The sequence below is a fragment of the Thunnus albacares genome, chromosome 12 (genome assembly GCF_914725855.1).
Source record: "Thunnus albacares chromosome 12, fThuAlb1.1, whole genome shotgun sequence".
NCBI classification, from domain to species: domain Eukaryota; kingdom Metazoa; phylum Chordata; class Actinopteri; order Scombriformes; family Scombridae; genus Thunnus; species Thunnus albacares.
This window is the reverse complement of record NC_058117.1, coordinates 5,118,134-5,134,446: the sequence shown is the minus strand read 5'-3', so window position 1 is coordinate 5,134,446 and position 16,313 is coordinate 5,118,134. Positions and strand designations below refer to the sequence as shown.

Here is a 16,313-nt window from a genome sequence, read left to right as displayed (position 1 = left end):
CCAAACTGGGCACCATCCAGTAAAAATGAACAATGTCAGTGGCTTTGTTGGCCAGGCATGCAGTATTTATGACTGCAGTGAGCACAGACATGTGGGTTTTACGTATTTTTGTGCACTCTCTCTACTCATTTGTTAACTCTCTGTCATTTGATTTCTATTTTAATTTTTTTTATTGTTTTTTTTTTTGTATAGGTTTCACTATGATACTTGCACAAATTAAAAAGTTGCTTTATGGCCTCTGAGGAAAAAAAACAATAGACCTAAAGGAGGCGCATGGGGGTGAAAAAAAAACATCAAATCTAGCTTGAAAAGACATATTAGGTTTCATATAACTGACTCAGTTCGGTTTGGATGCCTCCATACTGTGTGTGATGATTGGATTGATCCATTGAGGCCCTTTGGCAAAACAGCAACTGATTAAAATTTGGAAATTAAAAAAGGGGGAATTGTGTAGAGGAATGATACGCTGGAGCTTAAATGTCTCAAAAGATAGACCAATCACGCAACACTGAATATCTGATGCTATTCTAAATATATAGCGTTTTTATTTGTCTTGTGTGTTGGGGTTTACTTTATAATTGTCTCTGCCTGTAGGGTTCAAGCTGAAGTTGAGGACATGTGTTTGAACTGGCAGTGTCTCACCTGGTGTTGGTACAGACAAACACAAGGTTAGTCATCTATTATGGATGACCAGCCCCGGCCAGAGGAGGACACCGTGGTCACCTTGTTGGAAGTGAATGCAAAGGGAGAAGCTTTGAACCCTGCATGAGGAAGCTTCCAACTTTAGAAAAGTGCACTTCAAAAAGAGTGTTACGGGTGAAAAGGATTCACTTTCTTGGTTCAAATTTGGATATCATCTTCAATTCTGCATGAAAAAAAAAATAATTAAAGTGATTGAAAAAAAATGAAATGCTCAGGTAAGATTATAGTCTGGCTGGTGTAGCAGACAAAAATTGCTTTTCTGGCCTCAGACCCAAAGTTTGGTGCAATTCATTGAACCTGATTCCCCTTTAGGATCAGGCCCATGATAAGACTGGCTCGTCTTCAAGCCTAAAATGCTGGAGTCCCAACTCATCCATTAGGCATAAACAGTCTCGTGGTGGGCACGGTGGCCAGGCAATGAACTGTGGCTGATTAGACATTCTGCTTCCTGACTGAAGTGACCTGGCCAGGATGTGCAGACCTGGGACCAGTTCAACTCTGTTTCATGTGTTTGATAAAAACATGGCCAAACTGCTGTAGGACACAACCCCTGAGATAAATGTTAAAGGAAAGGTAGGACTTCCTTTAACGCTATAAAACAAGTTTTGGAATGCTGTTCATTAAATTTGGATACTTAGAAATGAAATGGAAACTTAATCAATCAACAGAAAATGAACTATTTTGACGATCGCTTATTGCTTTAGCCATTTTTCAAGCAAAAATGATTTAAATTATTGTAAATTGAATATTGTTGGTTTTTGGACTGTTGGGTGGACAAAACAAGACAACTGAAGACATCATCTTGGGTTTTGGGAAACTTTCATTGACTAAACAATACATTTTGTTAATTAATCACTTAATCCAGAAAATAATCGTCAGATTAATTGATAACAAAAATGATCATTAGTTGTAGCCCTAATCTAACTCTTTTCTAGCAGTTAGTATTAATGTCATGAATTATCATTATTTAAGGTCTGTGAATAGCTCTTACAGTGCAGTACTATAAAAAAAATGATGTTATTTATAGTACTGCATTATTTTTAAGATTTTGACAATCATTCCATTGTACTCACCAAGTTCATTGCTAAAATCTGGGATCTGGAGTTCAGCTAAACTGACCTAAACACGATGGATTCCAACAAAGTATTGAGTGTTATTTGGGGTTCTGGCCATTTTGTTGTGTAAAGCTTCAGGCACCAGCCAGGTTTCTCTACCACAATGGTTTATATGATTTTGCTGAGGCCTAAAACAATTCAGACAATCATAGCTGCATCCAACCTGTGCTGACTGCTGCAGCCCTGCAGCGTCCAAAGACAGACAATAGAGAGAGGTCCAGTGACAGGTGTGCGCTTGAGCTAAAAAGCCCGTAAAGCAACCTTTGCAAGACCCTTTTTGTATCCACAAGGTACTGAACAAGTGACACGGCTTTGGATTTATAGGTCGGGGCCTCCAGCCGGGTGGCAAGCTGCAGCGGGGCCTGGGCAGCGCAGCGGCAACACCGCTTCCATCTGTTGTCACGGTCTGCTCATATCTGCATGCTAATCCTTCTCTACCCACACCCTCATGAAAACACCCTGGTGGCTGCGCTGCCACCGCAGCTCTTTCAGGATGAGGAATTAACAGAGCAAGGAGCACAAAGACACAGACCTGAGGTTGATGGAATGTGAAATGCAGATAGAGCAGGGAGTAAAAATGTGAGATTAGAGGAAAATCAAAGAGGTAAGAAGCAGAACCTCCGCACCGGCTATCTCATTTCCACATAAAAAATGGTGTCACCATTCAAACCTGGGTGCCCGGTGGATCGGCTTGATGTTTGCTAATACATGCAAAACATGTAGACGATAGTCAAGGTCAGTTATTTGTCATTATTTCAAGGTCTCAAGGTCGTTGACATTCAGCGGGTGTCGAGGTGCGGTTCCCTGCCTCCGTACAGCAGATGTAGCTGCTGGCAAAAGTCTTCTCAAGCTGACTAATCATTTGTGTATGCAGCTATAATATGCTTTCAATGTCTGAAAATACATATCATCCATCAAAGCATGATTGTAATGTCTTTGGGCTGGAAAAGGGCACTGGGAGTAGGTGTGGCATACAGTATCTAAGATCTAATAAATATATATTTCCTCAGGCAAGAGGAGGAAGCTGCAAGATCTAAGGATTCATTTCCTACTCTGCCGACATAGCAGATAAGGTTTGATACAGTGCAGGCATGCAAAAATCTACACTTTGCAACCAAATTTGGACCTTTAGAAACGCACGTTGTTTCTGTCTGTGTCACAGTCTGTGCAATGTCTCTGACATAAAAAGAGTAAAAGTACATATCTATTTTTATGTTTTAACCACTAGAAAAGCCAATTCTTCAATACAGGATTCCAACTTGACTCCCTCTATGTCTTTACAGTTGGAACACAGCCATAATCCACCTTATAAAACGGAGAGTTCTAGTCCTTGTTTATGATCGGCTGTGCTGTGTTCGAAGCCGCTGTAAAATACTCTATAAACAAACACCTGTGACTGCATTACATCAGTATCACTGTGCCAAACAAACCGCTTCAAAATGTCAGATTTTGTTATTAATTTTGCTATGTGGGCTGAGCCTGGATGAGTGGTGGAAGGATGGAGGCGGAAGATAAAAAAAGAAAGGAGACGTGGAAATTAATGAGAGAGACGATCTTAATGTTGTGTTGATGTTCATGTTATGATTCTGTACTGTCCAAATATTTGGACAAATTGTATTTTGATGCTTTGGCAACATTGTTCTCGAGACTTTCATGCCGATAAAGCCTGTTGAATTGAAAATAAAATTGAATTGAATTGACATTGAAGAGCCGGAAAAGTCAAGAAATGAAGCCGGAACCGTTAGACAGACTATGTGGTCCGTTCGCTGTTTTCAGACCTGTTGTGCCAAGAAAGGTCTGGCTATTGATTTTAAATCAATCACCAAAATGGAACTGAACCAGGCTCTCCATCAGTTTTATTCCACTGTGAAAAACAAGAAAAGGGAACTCCATGGTTTCAGCGGTTATGTTGGTCTAAGCGCAGGGCTTAACTGGTCCATTAATGATCCACCAAAGACCTGATCCTGGTGTTTGTTGAAAGTTCATCACTAGCAACAATGTTTTCGTTGGAGTAGTGAAAAAACTTCACAGAGAAGGATGCGACAAAACATCCCACCACCAAGCTCTGCGCCGTGCCTAACAACCCTTAGCTGTTTTAAAATCACTGTAAACCACGGCCTCTTGGGGCTTATTGGTTTATTGAACATGTCAGTGCCCTGTGGCAGGCTGCAGAGCAGCAGGCTAGAGTGCACGCCATGCACTCAATATGAGTTCAAAATGAACAACTCAGGCAGCGGGGTGACAGTGGCAGGGTTTTCTTTTTAAAAGCTTTGACTGAGATATCATGTAAATTTAGGACAAGGATGAGCTATTATACCAGAGAGAGAACAGTAAGTCACAGAGATGTTTTGTAAATGAGACACTTCTGGCAGTAAAACAACTATTGTTCCATGACAGACATCTGCGGGATTTATCTGCTCCCAAAAAACCTTTACTCTGATAAAAGTGTGCAGTCAGCCGTTTATTTGAAATATACAGGGAAACAAAAACAAGAGGGAGATACTGTATATGTAGTCTTATCACGAAGATGATATCTGTGAGGATGTTTCAGCTTTGGGGAGAATAACTCAACCACAATTAAAAACACTACATATTTCAATCAATCTTCATGAAGTAATAAGAGAGAAAAGCGATTTCTTTGCTTTATCATTTTCATTTTGCAAATCAAAGATTTGGGGGAATTAAAAAGTTATTTTGTCTGTTTCTATTTGTAGCTGCTTTGTGAAAAACTAACCACAGAACATAGAGTTTTACCATGACGGAGATATGCAGGATGCGGAGCTCCTCCTTTGCTGAATCGTTGGCCGGATCTTCGGTGGGTTCTGGGAGGTTCAGGCTGCCGTCCTGATGGTGGATGTGGAAGAGCAGAGTGCCATTCTCCAGCCACTGCTGCCTCCAGCGGACCAGAGGGATGTCCTCCGAGTTCCCAGAGATCTCTGTCAGACACAAAAGACAAACGAAGGGGACTAAAAAACAAGCATTTCCTAGAAACCATTGCCAACATCATAAATTAGAGCTCTTCAACAGAAAAGAGAGATGATGTAGGTTTAGGTTCAGTCATCATGATTTAAAACCAGAAAGACACACTAAATACCAGCCAATCAATGTGATATGATGAGTTTATGCTGTTGATTTTGGTCAATTCTTCCAGTTTGCTGCACCAGGACAGGTGCAGCCCAACACCTGTCCTGAACCCCTTCAACACTGACCTGAGGTCCAAGGACAGTCACAGTTTCTACTACTGTACTGACTCATTTAAACAGTAATGTTCTTGAATAATTTAGGTAAAAAGTAGGTATGGAATGGCCTTGAACATTCCTGGAAACAAGACTCTGCCTGTGAGGCTGTTCTTAAATCTGTATCTTATTCTCACGTGATGCTACTCAGCCAATCAAATCCGTGCATTCCGATAAGCACAGACGGGGAAAGACGAGACGAGAGACAACAGGCGGAGAAATAAGCGATTTGGAGAAAAGTAATTTCACATGGCGTGCTCTTAAAACCAGAAAAGTAGACAGCGAAAACAGAGCTTTTAATCAAGAATGGACAGACTCTTACATGTTCAGGCTTCCTACGGACAGTTCAAAACCAGCATGTCTCATATGTTCCAAGACTGTGAGACAAAGCACAAATCTTTTAAGCAAACATAACGACTCAAATCCGAAACCGAGGGAACAGAAAATAAATATGCCCAATATGATCGATCCACCAGAATCCCAACACATTTCAGTTTAAAATCCTGGCAGGACAAGCTAGAGCTCACTTCTCTCACTGAACAAGAGAAAGTGGGGGAATGGGATGTGAGAGGGAAAAGAAAGAGAAAAAGAGGTGTTAAAGCTGTTCAATTGTTAAGATGTGTTGAAATTGTTTATTGTTAAATGGGTTGAGACTTGAGATTGAATTGTACTTTCTTTATTTGATTTGACAGTCTGTTGTTGAATACGTACAGATGTTGATATAACTGCTAAGCTTCTTCAACATATGTGGCACTGAATCACAATGCAAGTTAGACATTATGATGTTCCGGACCTTTACATGAGGAAATTTCCTCTAACTGGACCTCTTTGAATTTTAATCGAATACCCCTGGTATATATTATGTGGGGAACACGATTGTGCAAAATGTTACAGCAAACAGTCCAATAATTGTTGAGATATTTCAGTCTGAACCACAGTGGTGAAACAACCAACCCAAAAACCAACCAACATAAAGAAAGAAACTAAAAAAGGAATGAATCCCTTCTATGTGTCAAAAATGGGAACTTTATCAATTGAAGCTACATAATCTTAGCATGTTATGGTGTGTACTGCTATTGTGACCAATTACATCTCAAAGGTAGTCAGGGACAGCCAACATCCCTTCCTATACCTGAAACTCCTCTATCATCTACAGCTGTTTAAATCCATGTAAGAAGAGCAAAAATGAGAAGGAATTATTAAACAACAATGATAAAGCTGAGTAAACAGTGATTTTATGGGAGCAGCGGAGCATACGAAACACTCTGCTTTGTGTCATACCTCAGTTCCTTGCACAATACATCCCTCCCCTAGCTGTTAGCTGTGAAATATTAGTGATGCACGCCAAAACGCACACACACACACACACACACAGAGTGCAGAAATGGAAAACATTATGGATGCATGACAAAGCTTTATGGGTGATTTTCTGTTATGTAAGTGTGAAGAGCAGCACAGATGCATCAGACTCATAAGTCAAGAGAAGTAAGCACGCTGACTGGAAGACATAAATTGAAACAGAGATCACAGAGAGTGCAAGCGGGCCTCCAGACTGAATCCTACCTCCACCATCACACTATTCCAGCAGACTGCTGCTGGGATGAAAATATGTTCTTGACCAGGGTTTCTGGTTACACAAGAGTTACAATGCTATTGAAAAAAAACAGTTATAACTTTTTCAAATGCAGCCTGACATATGCATCTGGGTGTTTTTTGACTGGCAAATCAAAAACTAAGTTGTTTTCACCCTGTATGGCATTCAAGTTTGGTAGCATGAACTCACATCATCTAAATAAATGACACATTTCTGAGCCTCTGTATCTTATTACTAGAATGTAAGCTATATTAAGTTCATGATTGTGTTCATATTTTTTCTCTGTTTCACATACAAAGCACCTCATGGATCAGTTCTACATCCTGTTCAGAAATATCATATTTAGAATAACAGCATTAACAGCACTCTCAACTAACTGTTTTTCAGAATTTTAATATGTATAACACATGAGACATATATCAGAGATTCTGCCAGTGTATTGCAAGCCTGGCAGTCTGCCGGGCTTAAGCATAGGGGAATTAAAAAAAAAAAAAAAAAGTACTTATTATTTTAACTATAGTTGAGATCAGAGGAAAATATGTTGATGGATTATGGCAGACTGGTATATGTAAAAGTTTAGTCAGGATACTGTTTTAAAACCATTTCAATTTTTTTGATGACAGCACATAATGACACCTGTTGTCCTCCTGGGTCAAAATTGACCCAAGGACAAAGGGAGGGTTAAGATAATTTCTAAACTAAAATGTGTTATACAAGTATGTGGTCGAGAGAAAGTGTGTGTGTGATGGTGATGCTGCAGCAACCAGAGCACCCAGTATGAAGCTAGTAGTATAGCTGTAGTTTGAATACATGCTACAACTCCTCAACACCCAAGACAAGTTCCCGTGTCTTGCTTGCTACCAGCTGAAGTGAAGTGAAGCTAGCAACAACTTCAGCCCAGACTCCACACACACACACGCAAACACACACACACAATAATAAACTACACACAGAAAGACTGTATTTACAAGATAAAATGGGTGTATGGAGTGTGGAGAGTGGGCAGTATGGCGTCTTTCTCATTGATTTAATGTGCAAAAAATAGCATGTGAAGACCTGGAGGTCCAGGTCACATTTTCTTTCATTTAAAATCAATACAGTGACATTGAAAGAGGCAGCAAATTTCTCACAGCCATGATCATGTATGTTGTATAGAAAAATTGTGACAAAAATACCTCAAAAGGAAAGAAATATTAAATACTTTCTTTTATATACGTCTTCATATAGGTGCTGCATTTCTTGCTAATGCATTTATAGCAGAAGCTATTCAATGTATGTGCATTCTATTATTCCCGGTTTACAGTTTTGTTGGCAGCCAAGGCCATAATTCAGTAACACAATTCTAATAAGGAATTTGCAGATCACACTGCCAACATTTGCAGGATGATACAAAGTATACATCCTTACACTGTTTATGGATTATTTTGGACCCTCTGTCACTGAAATGGACTATTACACTAATTGCTAGCATGACACAGTGCAGTGCACAAATCTATTATACATATATGCTAGTTATTGTATACTGTCAAATTATTTAAAGCTCATTTTTTTTATACAGAGACGTCACGATGAGCTTTACAGAGAGGCAGAGCGAGCACAATGCACAGCAGAAAGGGAGGTTGGGTGTGCACTGAAGGGACACACTCCATTAGTGAATAGTCCATAATTGATCAAAGTCCATACTACGCTCTGGTTTATTCGTGCAGCAGTGCAGCGATGGTTGCAGGGAGACATCGCGGTCTGTAAATAATAATGAGGATTAGGCGTGATCAAAAGAAAAAGTCCAGAAGTGAGTGGCTGAAACAGTAAGTTAAGGAACTTGTGTTAGCATGGGAGATGAGAATTAGGACGGGAACAACAAGGACTGGAAAGCCAGGGGGAGGCATAGAGGTACGACATGAAACGCACATGACATCCACTCTCACATCACAAAGCCTACTTCACAGTAGAGATCTATATATAAACGCAGGCTAAGCCCATACTACACAGGCCCATTATACTGATTACTGCCCAAGATGTAGTTGCAAGCAAAATTTTACTGCTGATCACAGGCTTTTACACTGTGTAAAACCTGAGGAATATGTATGGTATGAGTTACACCTTTGCACCTGCACAATGTGGGTCTCAATGGATGCTGGGCTTTCAAATAGTTTCATTTATTAAGTCTGCTTTTTCTGTGCTTATAATCCCTGCCTTATAATGACACAAATTATAAAAGATCAAAGAAAATAATTCTGATGATGACATTGGCCTTTGAAATGACACATTTCTAATGTAAAGGTTGTGTTACAAACTGGGATCATGTTGTTTGAAAGAGTGATGACCAGGCAGGGAGGGTCTAACAAAAAAACTTTCATTGCATGATGGGATATGTAGTACTAGTGTTTTTGGAGTTTTTTTAAAACATCCTATATTGACCTCTGCTGCACCAATTTCAAAAAACTGTTTCTATTAAGTCAAACTAACTGTATGGAGAAGCAATACTAAATCACTGCAGTACTTCCATGTCATGCTAAATATTTAGCCATACATGGGACAATGATATTCAGCCACTCGGTCCACCACTTTGGTCCAGACTGATATAGTTTTACAACTTTTAGATCGATTGCCATGAACCTTTGTGAAGACATTCACGGTTCCATGAGGATGGATTCCTGATGACTTTCCCATGAACTTTCCTCGAGAGCAATAAACAGGTCAAAGCTTCTATTTATCTAATGGAATACTTACTTACATCTACCAGATGGACTGGCACAAAATTTGGTACAGACTTGCATGGGTCCCTGATGATGATTCCTAATTATTCTGGAGATCTCCTGACTTTTTCTCTAGCACCACCAGCATGTTGACATCTGTGGTTATGAGTAAAACAACTCAACAGCTGCTGGATTGATGCTGCTGAATTGTAATTCCTTGAATTTGTCAAACAGCTGCAAATACAACGGTCAAATACCCTGTCATTGTTACCATGTTAGCACAGCTTCATTGGGTTGTTAGTATGGCTGTAGACTCTTCTTATCCCATCCTTTTTGTTCATCTCCCAGGCTTTTTCAAAGTACCTAGCTAACTGAAAATGTTCATATATAAATTGCCATGTCACCCTCTGTGCACAATGCATGTAAGTACTTATCTGGCCTAAAGTATTCATAGTAAGAGCAGGCATTATTAATATTTTGTGCACACGTTCATGCATAAGATTACAATGCAGTCCCTAGCAACTCACGCTGTGTGAGTGTGCACCACCTTGTTTGTCAGACAGCCCATTATACTGATTACTGGCAAAGGAAACACTCGCATGTTGGATAATAGCCATAACCCTGATATAGATTATAACCTGTTTACAAACCAAACACACTTAATGCTTTTACTGTGTCACAGCAGTGTGTGTGTGTTTGTAATTGTGAGAGTATAACAAGGTTTGGCTTGACAATAACGGATGCCCTCATGCCGCAGTGAAGAGGGAGTTCCCTCTGCCCATAAATAAGATTTAAGAGTCTCGACTGGTTTTAACCTAAATGCAAATGATGTGCCAGAGTGTGACAGGGTACTTTTTAAAAAGTGTGCTCTCTCTATCCCTGGGGACTAGTTTGCCATGAGAGCTGGATTAATGAGACTGCTGCCTTATTGCACAGGACCCTGTACAGTACCACCCAGCAGAGAGGCAGATGGAGGGACGGAGGAAGAAAAAGTGAACGACGGGGAGAGAAAATGTCAAAAGGGATGAGAAGGAAACGAGAGAGGGGCCATCTACCAGCATTAAAGCGGATCAAAGTAATCTGATTACGCCACATTATTATTGTACCTCCCTTGAATGCAGATTGGCTGGACCATTTACCTTAAAGGAGTTTCAGTTCCTTTAGAATTAAATTGACGTAGCATCTATCTTAAACCTAATCCAAAAATAAACAAATGGGCAGTGCCACCTCAGAGGATCTCAGCACAAAGCACATTTTTTTTCCATTCCCTAATTGACTGACAGAGCACTTGGGCTGCCAGAAAGTGATAGATTACCAAGGTTTCAGAGTGTGTTCTATGGCTGTCACAGGTTTTTCTTACATGAGTATTGTTAGTAGGTAGGCACTTTGATTGCACTTTGCATTAAAATGAGAGGACAAAGTTAGTAAAATCTTGTTCTCCATCTCCAAGTCACGAGCCACTTAGACCTCTGCTTATCCACGCGCAGCTGATGTAATTAGAAAATCCTCACAGGGGATTTAAGAATTAAACACTGAATGTGATACTTACAGTAATAAGGCAAGATTAATGCGACAGAAATATACAAATGACAGTAAAGCAGTCTGTCTGGTGCAGTTTTAGGGACATGTGGGTCACGTGTTTTTTTTTTTTTTTTTTTTTTTTAGAGAATTCAGCAATATAACGCTGTCAGATTTTAGCACCCAGCGGGGAGGTTTTCTTCTGTTCCAGGCAATAACATCACAGTGAAGTGTCAGTTGCGGAATAAAATCATTCATCTTATTGGAGAGTGCTTCTGGATAAGATGAGGGGCTCGGTGTTAAACTGGAGCTGCAACAGATTCATACAGGCCCTCTGGCTTCCTAAGGCTACAGCTTACTGCTAATACAACGCCAGCAGGTTCTTTTTGTGTCTACTGTCAGTGCAATATGAAATGTTCAGTTCACCCATATCACAAAGACACGCTGTGTTTGATCATTTACTTCTAGTGGTATCTAACCATGAAGATAGTTTTGATTATATTGGGACAGGTATGAAATATCTGTCTGAGTGTTCTGACCTTACCCTGACACTATACAGGTGGATGGAATAGAGAGCTGAAGTCCTGACGTCATTTACGGTCTACTCACTCTTCAACTAGCTGCTCCAACTCAATGCAAACGCTCACTGAGGGTTTTTTTCATTAAATTCTCTGATAAAGTGTTTACTATGCATATATTTGGATAAATTATATCTACTACAACATTTGCTATTTAGCCCCATTGTTAAACAACTAATTTGTTAGCATTTAAAAAAACAATAGGTGACATTTTACTTGAAGTCCTTCTCTTTAGCATTTATAAGCAGTATATCAACATTTCAAAAATGGTTTATAACACACTATGCTGTAGTTATGAGCAGAGGACATTTTAAGTATTTATTAATGCACAGTATTTGTCAACAATGCATATCTAATATCATTACGACTGTGTTTTATTATATTGTCATTCATTATCTGTTTATATACCAGCATCCAGTTGTGGTTGCCCACAGGAGGAGTTATATGACAGTTATGGAAAATAGATTAATAAGCACTTATATCTGCTAAGAACTACATTACAGTGTGTTATAAACCATGTTTAACTGTTTACATAAAGTTTATAAATGTTATGTATGGGGATTTAAAGTAAAATGTTACATTCTCACTGAATTTTTGCCAGTGCACCAAGTCTTAAACTTTGCATTTGCACCTTTCAACAAATTCAAAGCCCTCAGCTCAAATTAATGTCGAGTTTCAAGTCTTTTTGACTGCGTCAAGTATAAAGTAATCAGAGTTAGACAGATGCCGTGAGCTGCACAAAATACTTTTGTTTTTTGTGCAAGGTTATGTTGTAAGAATCCATTTTTACTAAGTTGGATCATTACAAACGTCACTGTCAGTGATTTCTTATGTCTGGAACTGAAGACAGAAGTTCTGGTTTCACTTTGGCTCTCTAGCAACATCTCTTTTTAGAATAAGTGTCCCCATTACTCTGGATAATGAATAGACCTTGCTGTGAACAGAACTATTTCTTTGACAGAAAGTCATTCCAATGAAAACTAACATTTAAAAAAAGATATTTAGCTCCTGAATTTACAGAGTAATGCAGGTAAGGATGAATATGGTCATTATGTCAAACAAATGCAAATTAAGTAATGCATCACCAGTAATCAGTAAACATAAATTGTACAGTGTGTACAAAGCCAAAAATAATATTCTTTGGAAAAAGTGCTAAATCTCAAATCTCGCCAGAAAATGCAGCTTGTGTTGGAGTTGAATCTCCCAGAGGCTGCAATGCCACAAGTGTATTCTCTCTCTCTCTCTCTCTCTAGACTCTGTTTAACCGAGACAACGATAACAATCGCCACATTGCGCGGTCACCAGAGGGCATGGCGATAAGCAGAAATTAAGTTGGAGCTGTTGATTCTCAGTTCCCCAAACTTAGCAATAATAAGCCACTATTAAAGTGAACAGGGCATTCTTGGCCTGAGAGCCTGGCAGTTGACAGAGGATGAGTATGAAAGAGCGACAAGGTAGGCTACTAATTTCTAGATCATTATTCCAATGTGAACACGTGAAGGTCGTCCTTCAAGCCTGTCCTCTAACTACACCAAAGTGAGGCTGATTTCTGAGGATGGCTGTGAAGTGTCCACTTAACACAGGAAACACAGCGTTTAAGCCTTGACAGAAGGTTAGGAGACGACTTTGACATTATAAAACCTTTAAAGTTAATATTTTTACTAAATATATGATAATCTGGTCTACTTGGATATGATTTGTTACCTCTGAGCAGTTTTCCTCTTGGCATGGAATTTCACAGGATCTGAGACGTGGCACAGGCCTTACTGAGGATACACTGTGTGGCTTCTTCTATACACTGTATACACTGTATCTGTTTGCTTGGGCGGCATGGATGGAATAATAAGGATATCTCCATGGATACCAAGCTTAAATGGATCATACAAACCATCACTCAAAAAGGTGGGCCACAATATACCACATATTGTAATATGAGCACATCTCAGTTTTTATATTTGAGAGTTTTCAGAACCGGATATGAGATTATTCAGAATATCATAACATAGTTACTAAAAATGGAAAACTTAAATATACGGAATATTAAGGAGAGATTGCTGTGCAGGAAAACTGGATCTGTGTCTCTATTCAATACTACATGCAAGCATTATACAATAAACTATGTCTTAATGTACTTGTTTTTGCAGGTAGTACACAAGAAATTTACCATTTTGTACTAACAGGAAATGATGCATTTGTGTGCTGCTGGAATTTTGAACTATACAAAGAAAAAACTGACTGTTTTTAAAAAGAAGTAGTACTTATATTTTGACGTCATGCGAACTTTTTTGGATGAAGAAATACTGTCACCATGACAATATCTGACGATGTGAGCTGTAATCTTCCCTAAAAACAACAGTTTATCCATCTGCCCAGCACTTCTGTGCAGCGTCTATGCTTATGGTGAGGTTAGCTGCCACACACTGTGACAATAGGACTTCGGAAAGCTGCTCACAGTAACTCCATCTGGCTATTGTTCACTAAGAAAAAGTTTAATCTCTAAATCCAAAAACTTTTCACACTCCTGACAATTTGTGTAAAGATTAAACAAATGATGATGTGCGTTAGCCAGCTGTTAAGCCAGCTGTTCCTCCCTTTTTTATGCTAAGCTAGGCTAAACATGTCCTGACTCCAGCTCCACATGTAATGCAAATACATGAGACGGATATCAAACTTCGCAACTCACTCTCAAAAGAAAACAAATGAGAGTATTTCCTAAAATGTTTAGCTATCCCTTTACATTTCCAGTGTAGAGACACTATATACTCAAACCACTGCTTAGAATTTGGGAAACATGACATGGCCAGTAGTGGATTTTGTGGATTATTCCCACTGTTCGAATTTGCCGTACAACATATTTCAGCATGTGTTGCTTCTAAGCTAACACAGAGGGCAGAAAGACGCAGTAAATTATATGACTCCAGTTGTTTTATCTTATGCTGAGTCATTAATCACCCCTGCACAGAAACCAGTTTCCCCCCAGTCTGACAACATGCTGGTTTGGGCCATAATGCAATGTGCTGTGAATTTTAATTTGGCTCCATCTGTAATCAGCATGCAGTCTGCTCTGCTGCTTTAAAAAAAAAAGATAAATACATAAAAAAAAAACAAATAAAGCTCCAAAAAATAATTTTGAAGGCCTTTAAAAAGAAAACATGTCGAGCAACTATTGAAGTCTTGATATTGATTTTCTCAACCAACTTCACAACAAAGAACTGCAAATACAAGTGAACTCCAGAACAGCTGAAGAGACCAGAACAAGGACCCTCACTGCTTTCTTTCTTTTATTCTCATATATATCACATATTGCTCAAAATGGCAATATGTGCAAACACTACTGCACAATACATGGAAAAAAAAAAATCTAGTGAAACATAGTGAAATCTTGTTTTTCTTTGAAAAACTGTTTCTTTATGAGTTACAGATGGCAAAACACCAAGTGGCAATTCTAATGTGCTAGTCATCTCATTAAAAAGGACATAATGTTTGATCATATAAGACTGGGATTTATTTCATTTAAAACATAACATAAACATAACATATATAGTACATCTGTGTGATATTTTATAAATGTGTTGCTTCCGATGAGCCTCCCCTAGAAGATATTTACATGCAATGCTTGGAATCAAAAGTTTATTAGCATGCCAGCCTATGGTTAGTGCCAAAATATCCACCTAGTCTAGAATGTAAATGGAACTGTTTTGTGGATGGCAGCCAAATAATGTTACCAAGCTAGTACTCAAAATACTTGGTGTCCACTTTTGTGTGTGTCTGTGCATTTAATTTTGACTGAAGCTTTGCAATAGGCAACTAGAACGATACATTTCTTGAATCCATTTTTAAAGCAAGACTGTTTAATGTTTTGAAGAAGTATATTCTTCCTTCTACAAATGAAATGTTTAACTTATTAGCAATAAAACACATTATTAGGCAACTCAGTACACTCAGGGGTTTTGTGGATACAGCCTTACCTGCTCTAGTATGACCAGTACCTTATGTTAGCTAATATACTGTTGCAATGTATTTTAGCATTTACCATTATTCTGCAACTTCCCCTTATGGACACTGAGGCCACTGTTTAGCGCAATTTACTTACCATAAACTCTCTGTATTCAAATAATGGCCAGGTCATCCAAAAGTCATGTCCAACACAAACATATCAAAGCAAAACACAAGTTTCTCTTTTGCTTTTTTCTTCCCAGTTGGTACCATATTACTTTTTATGATCACTATTAAGCTCCTATGAATGAAACTCAAAGACGTCCTGCAGATGTTTCATATTAAAATCCTACCACGAGACTGAGGGAAATGATTTTTCTGTTAGAGAAGACAAACTCAGAGCAACAGAGTGGTGAGCACAATCCAAGTGTTGTTGCACTGATGGAATTACTGCTGTGGAAATTATACTCAATTTATCTAAACACCCAGTAATCATGGAGGAAGTGTTGAATTTGCAGTAACAGCAAATAACATCAATGGCAAATTAAACGGGAGCAGATCAGAAAATAGGAAGGCCTCTCGTTAAAATATGATGAAGTATGCTTGGTAAACAGGGAAAATTAACTAAAAGCCTGTCTCTTTTATAAGGCAGTTACAAAAATGGATCTCTCTTGGGTTGGGCCAGTATTTGAGAATTAATGTTACTCTTAATTTAAAGCTACACTGCTGCAATATTAGTGTAAAATTAAATTAAAAAAGTTACCGTTTTAAATTCTAAAAAAGCAAACACTTATGTTTGCCAACCTGACTGGTCTCCAACACATTAAGGATATGAGGATAAAGGAAAGAATAATCTGTTATGCTCACTCACTGCTGTTTTGACTCATTCATTTCAATTTGTAACTTCCTGTCAGTGGCTAAGTGCTAACACCCCACCG

General features: G+C 38.8%; 1 protein-coding gene across 4 annotated transcripts in view; it reads right to left on the bottom strand.

Moving 5' to 3' along the window:
- The window catches only part of astn1 (astrotactin 1), a 393,038-nt gene that overhangs the window by 315,533 nt on the left and 61,192 nt on the right, over positions 1–16,313 (bottom strand). For all 4 annotated transcript variants that reach the window (XM_044367649.1, XM_044367646.1, XM_044367647.1 and 1 more), the window contains exon 2: positions 4,572–4,753. In XM_044367649.1, the coding sequence (XP_044223584.1) occupies positions 4,572–4,753 (182 nt within the window). The remainder of the gene's footprint in view (positions 1–4,571; positions 4,754–16,313) is intronic.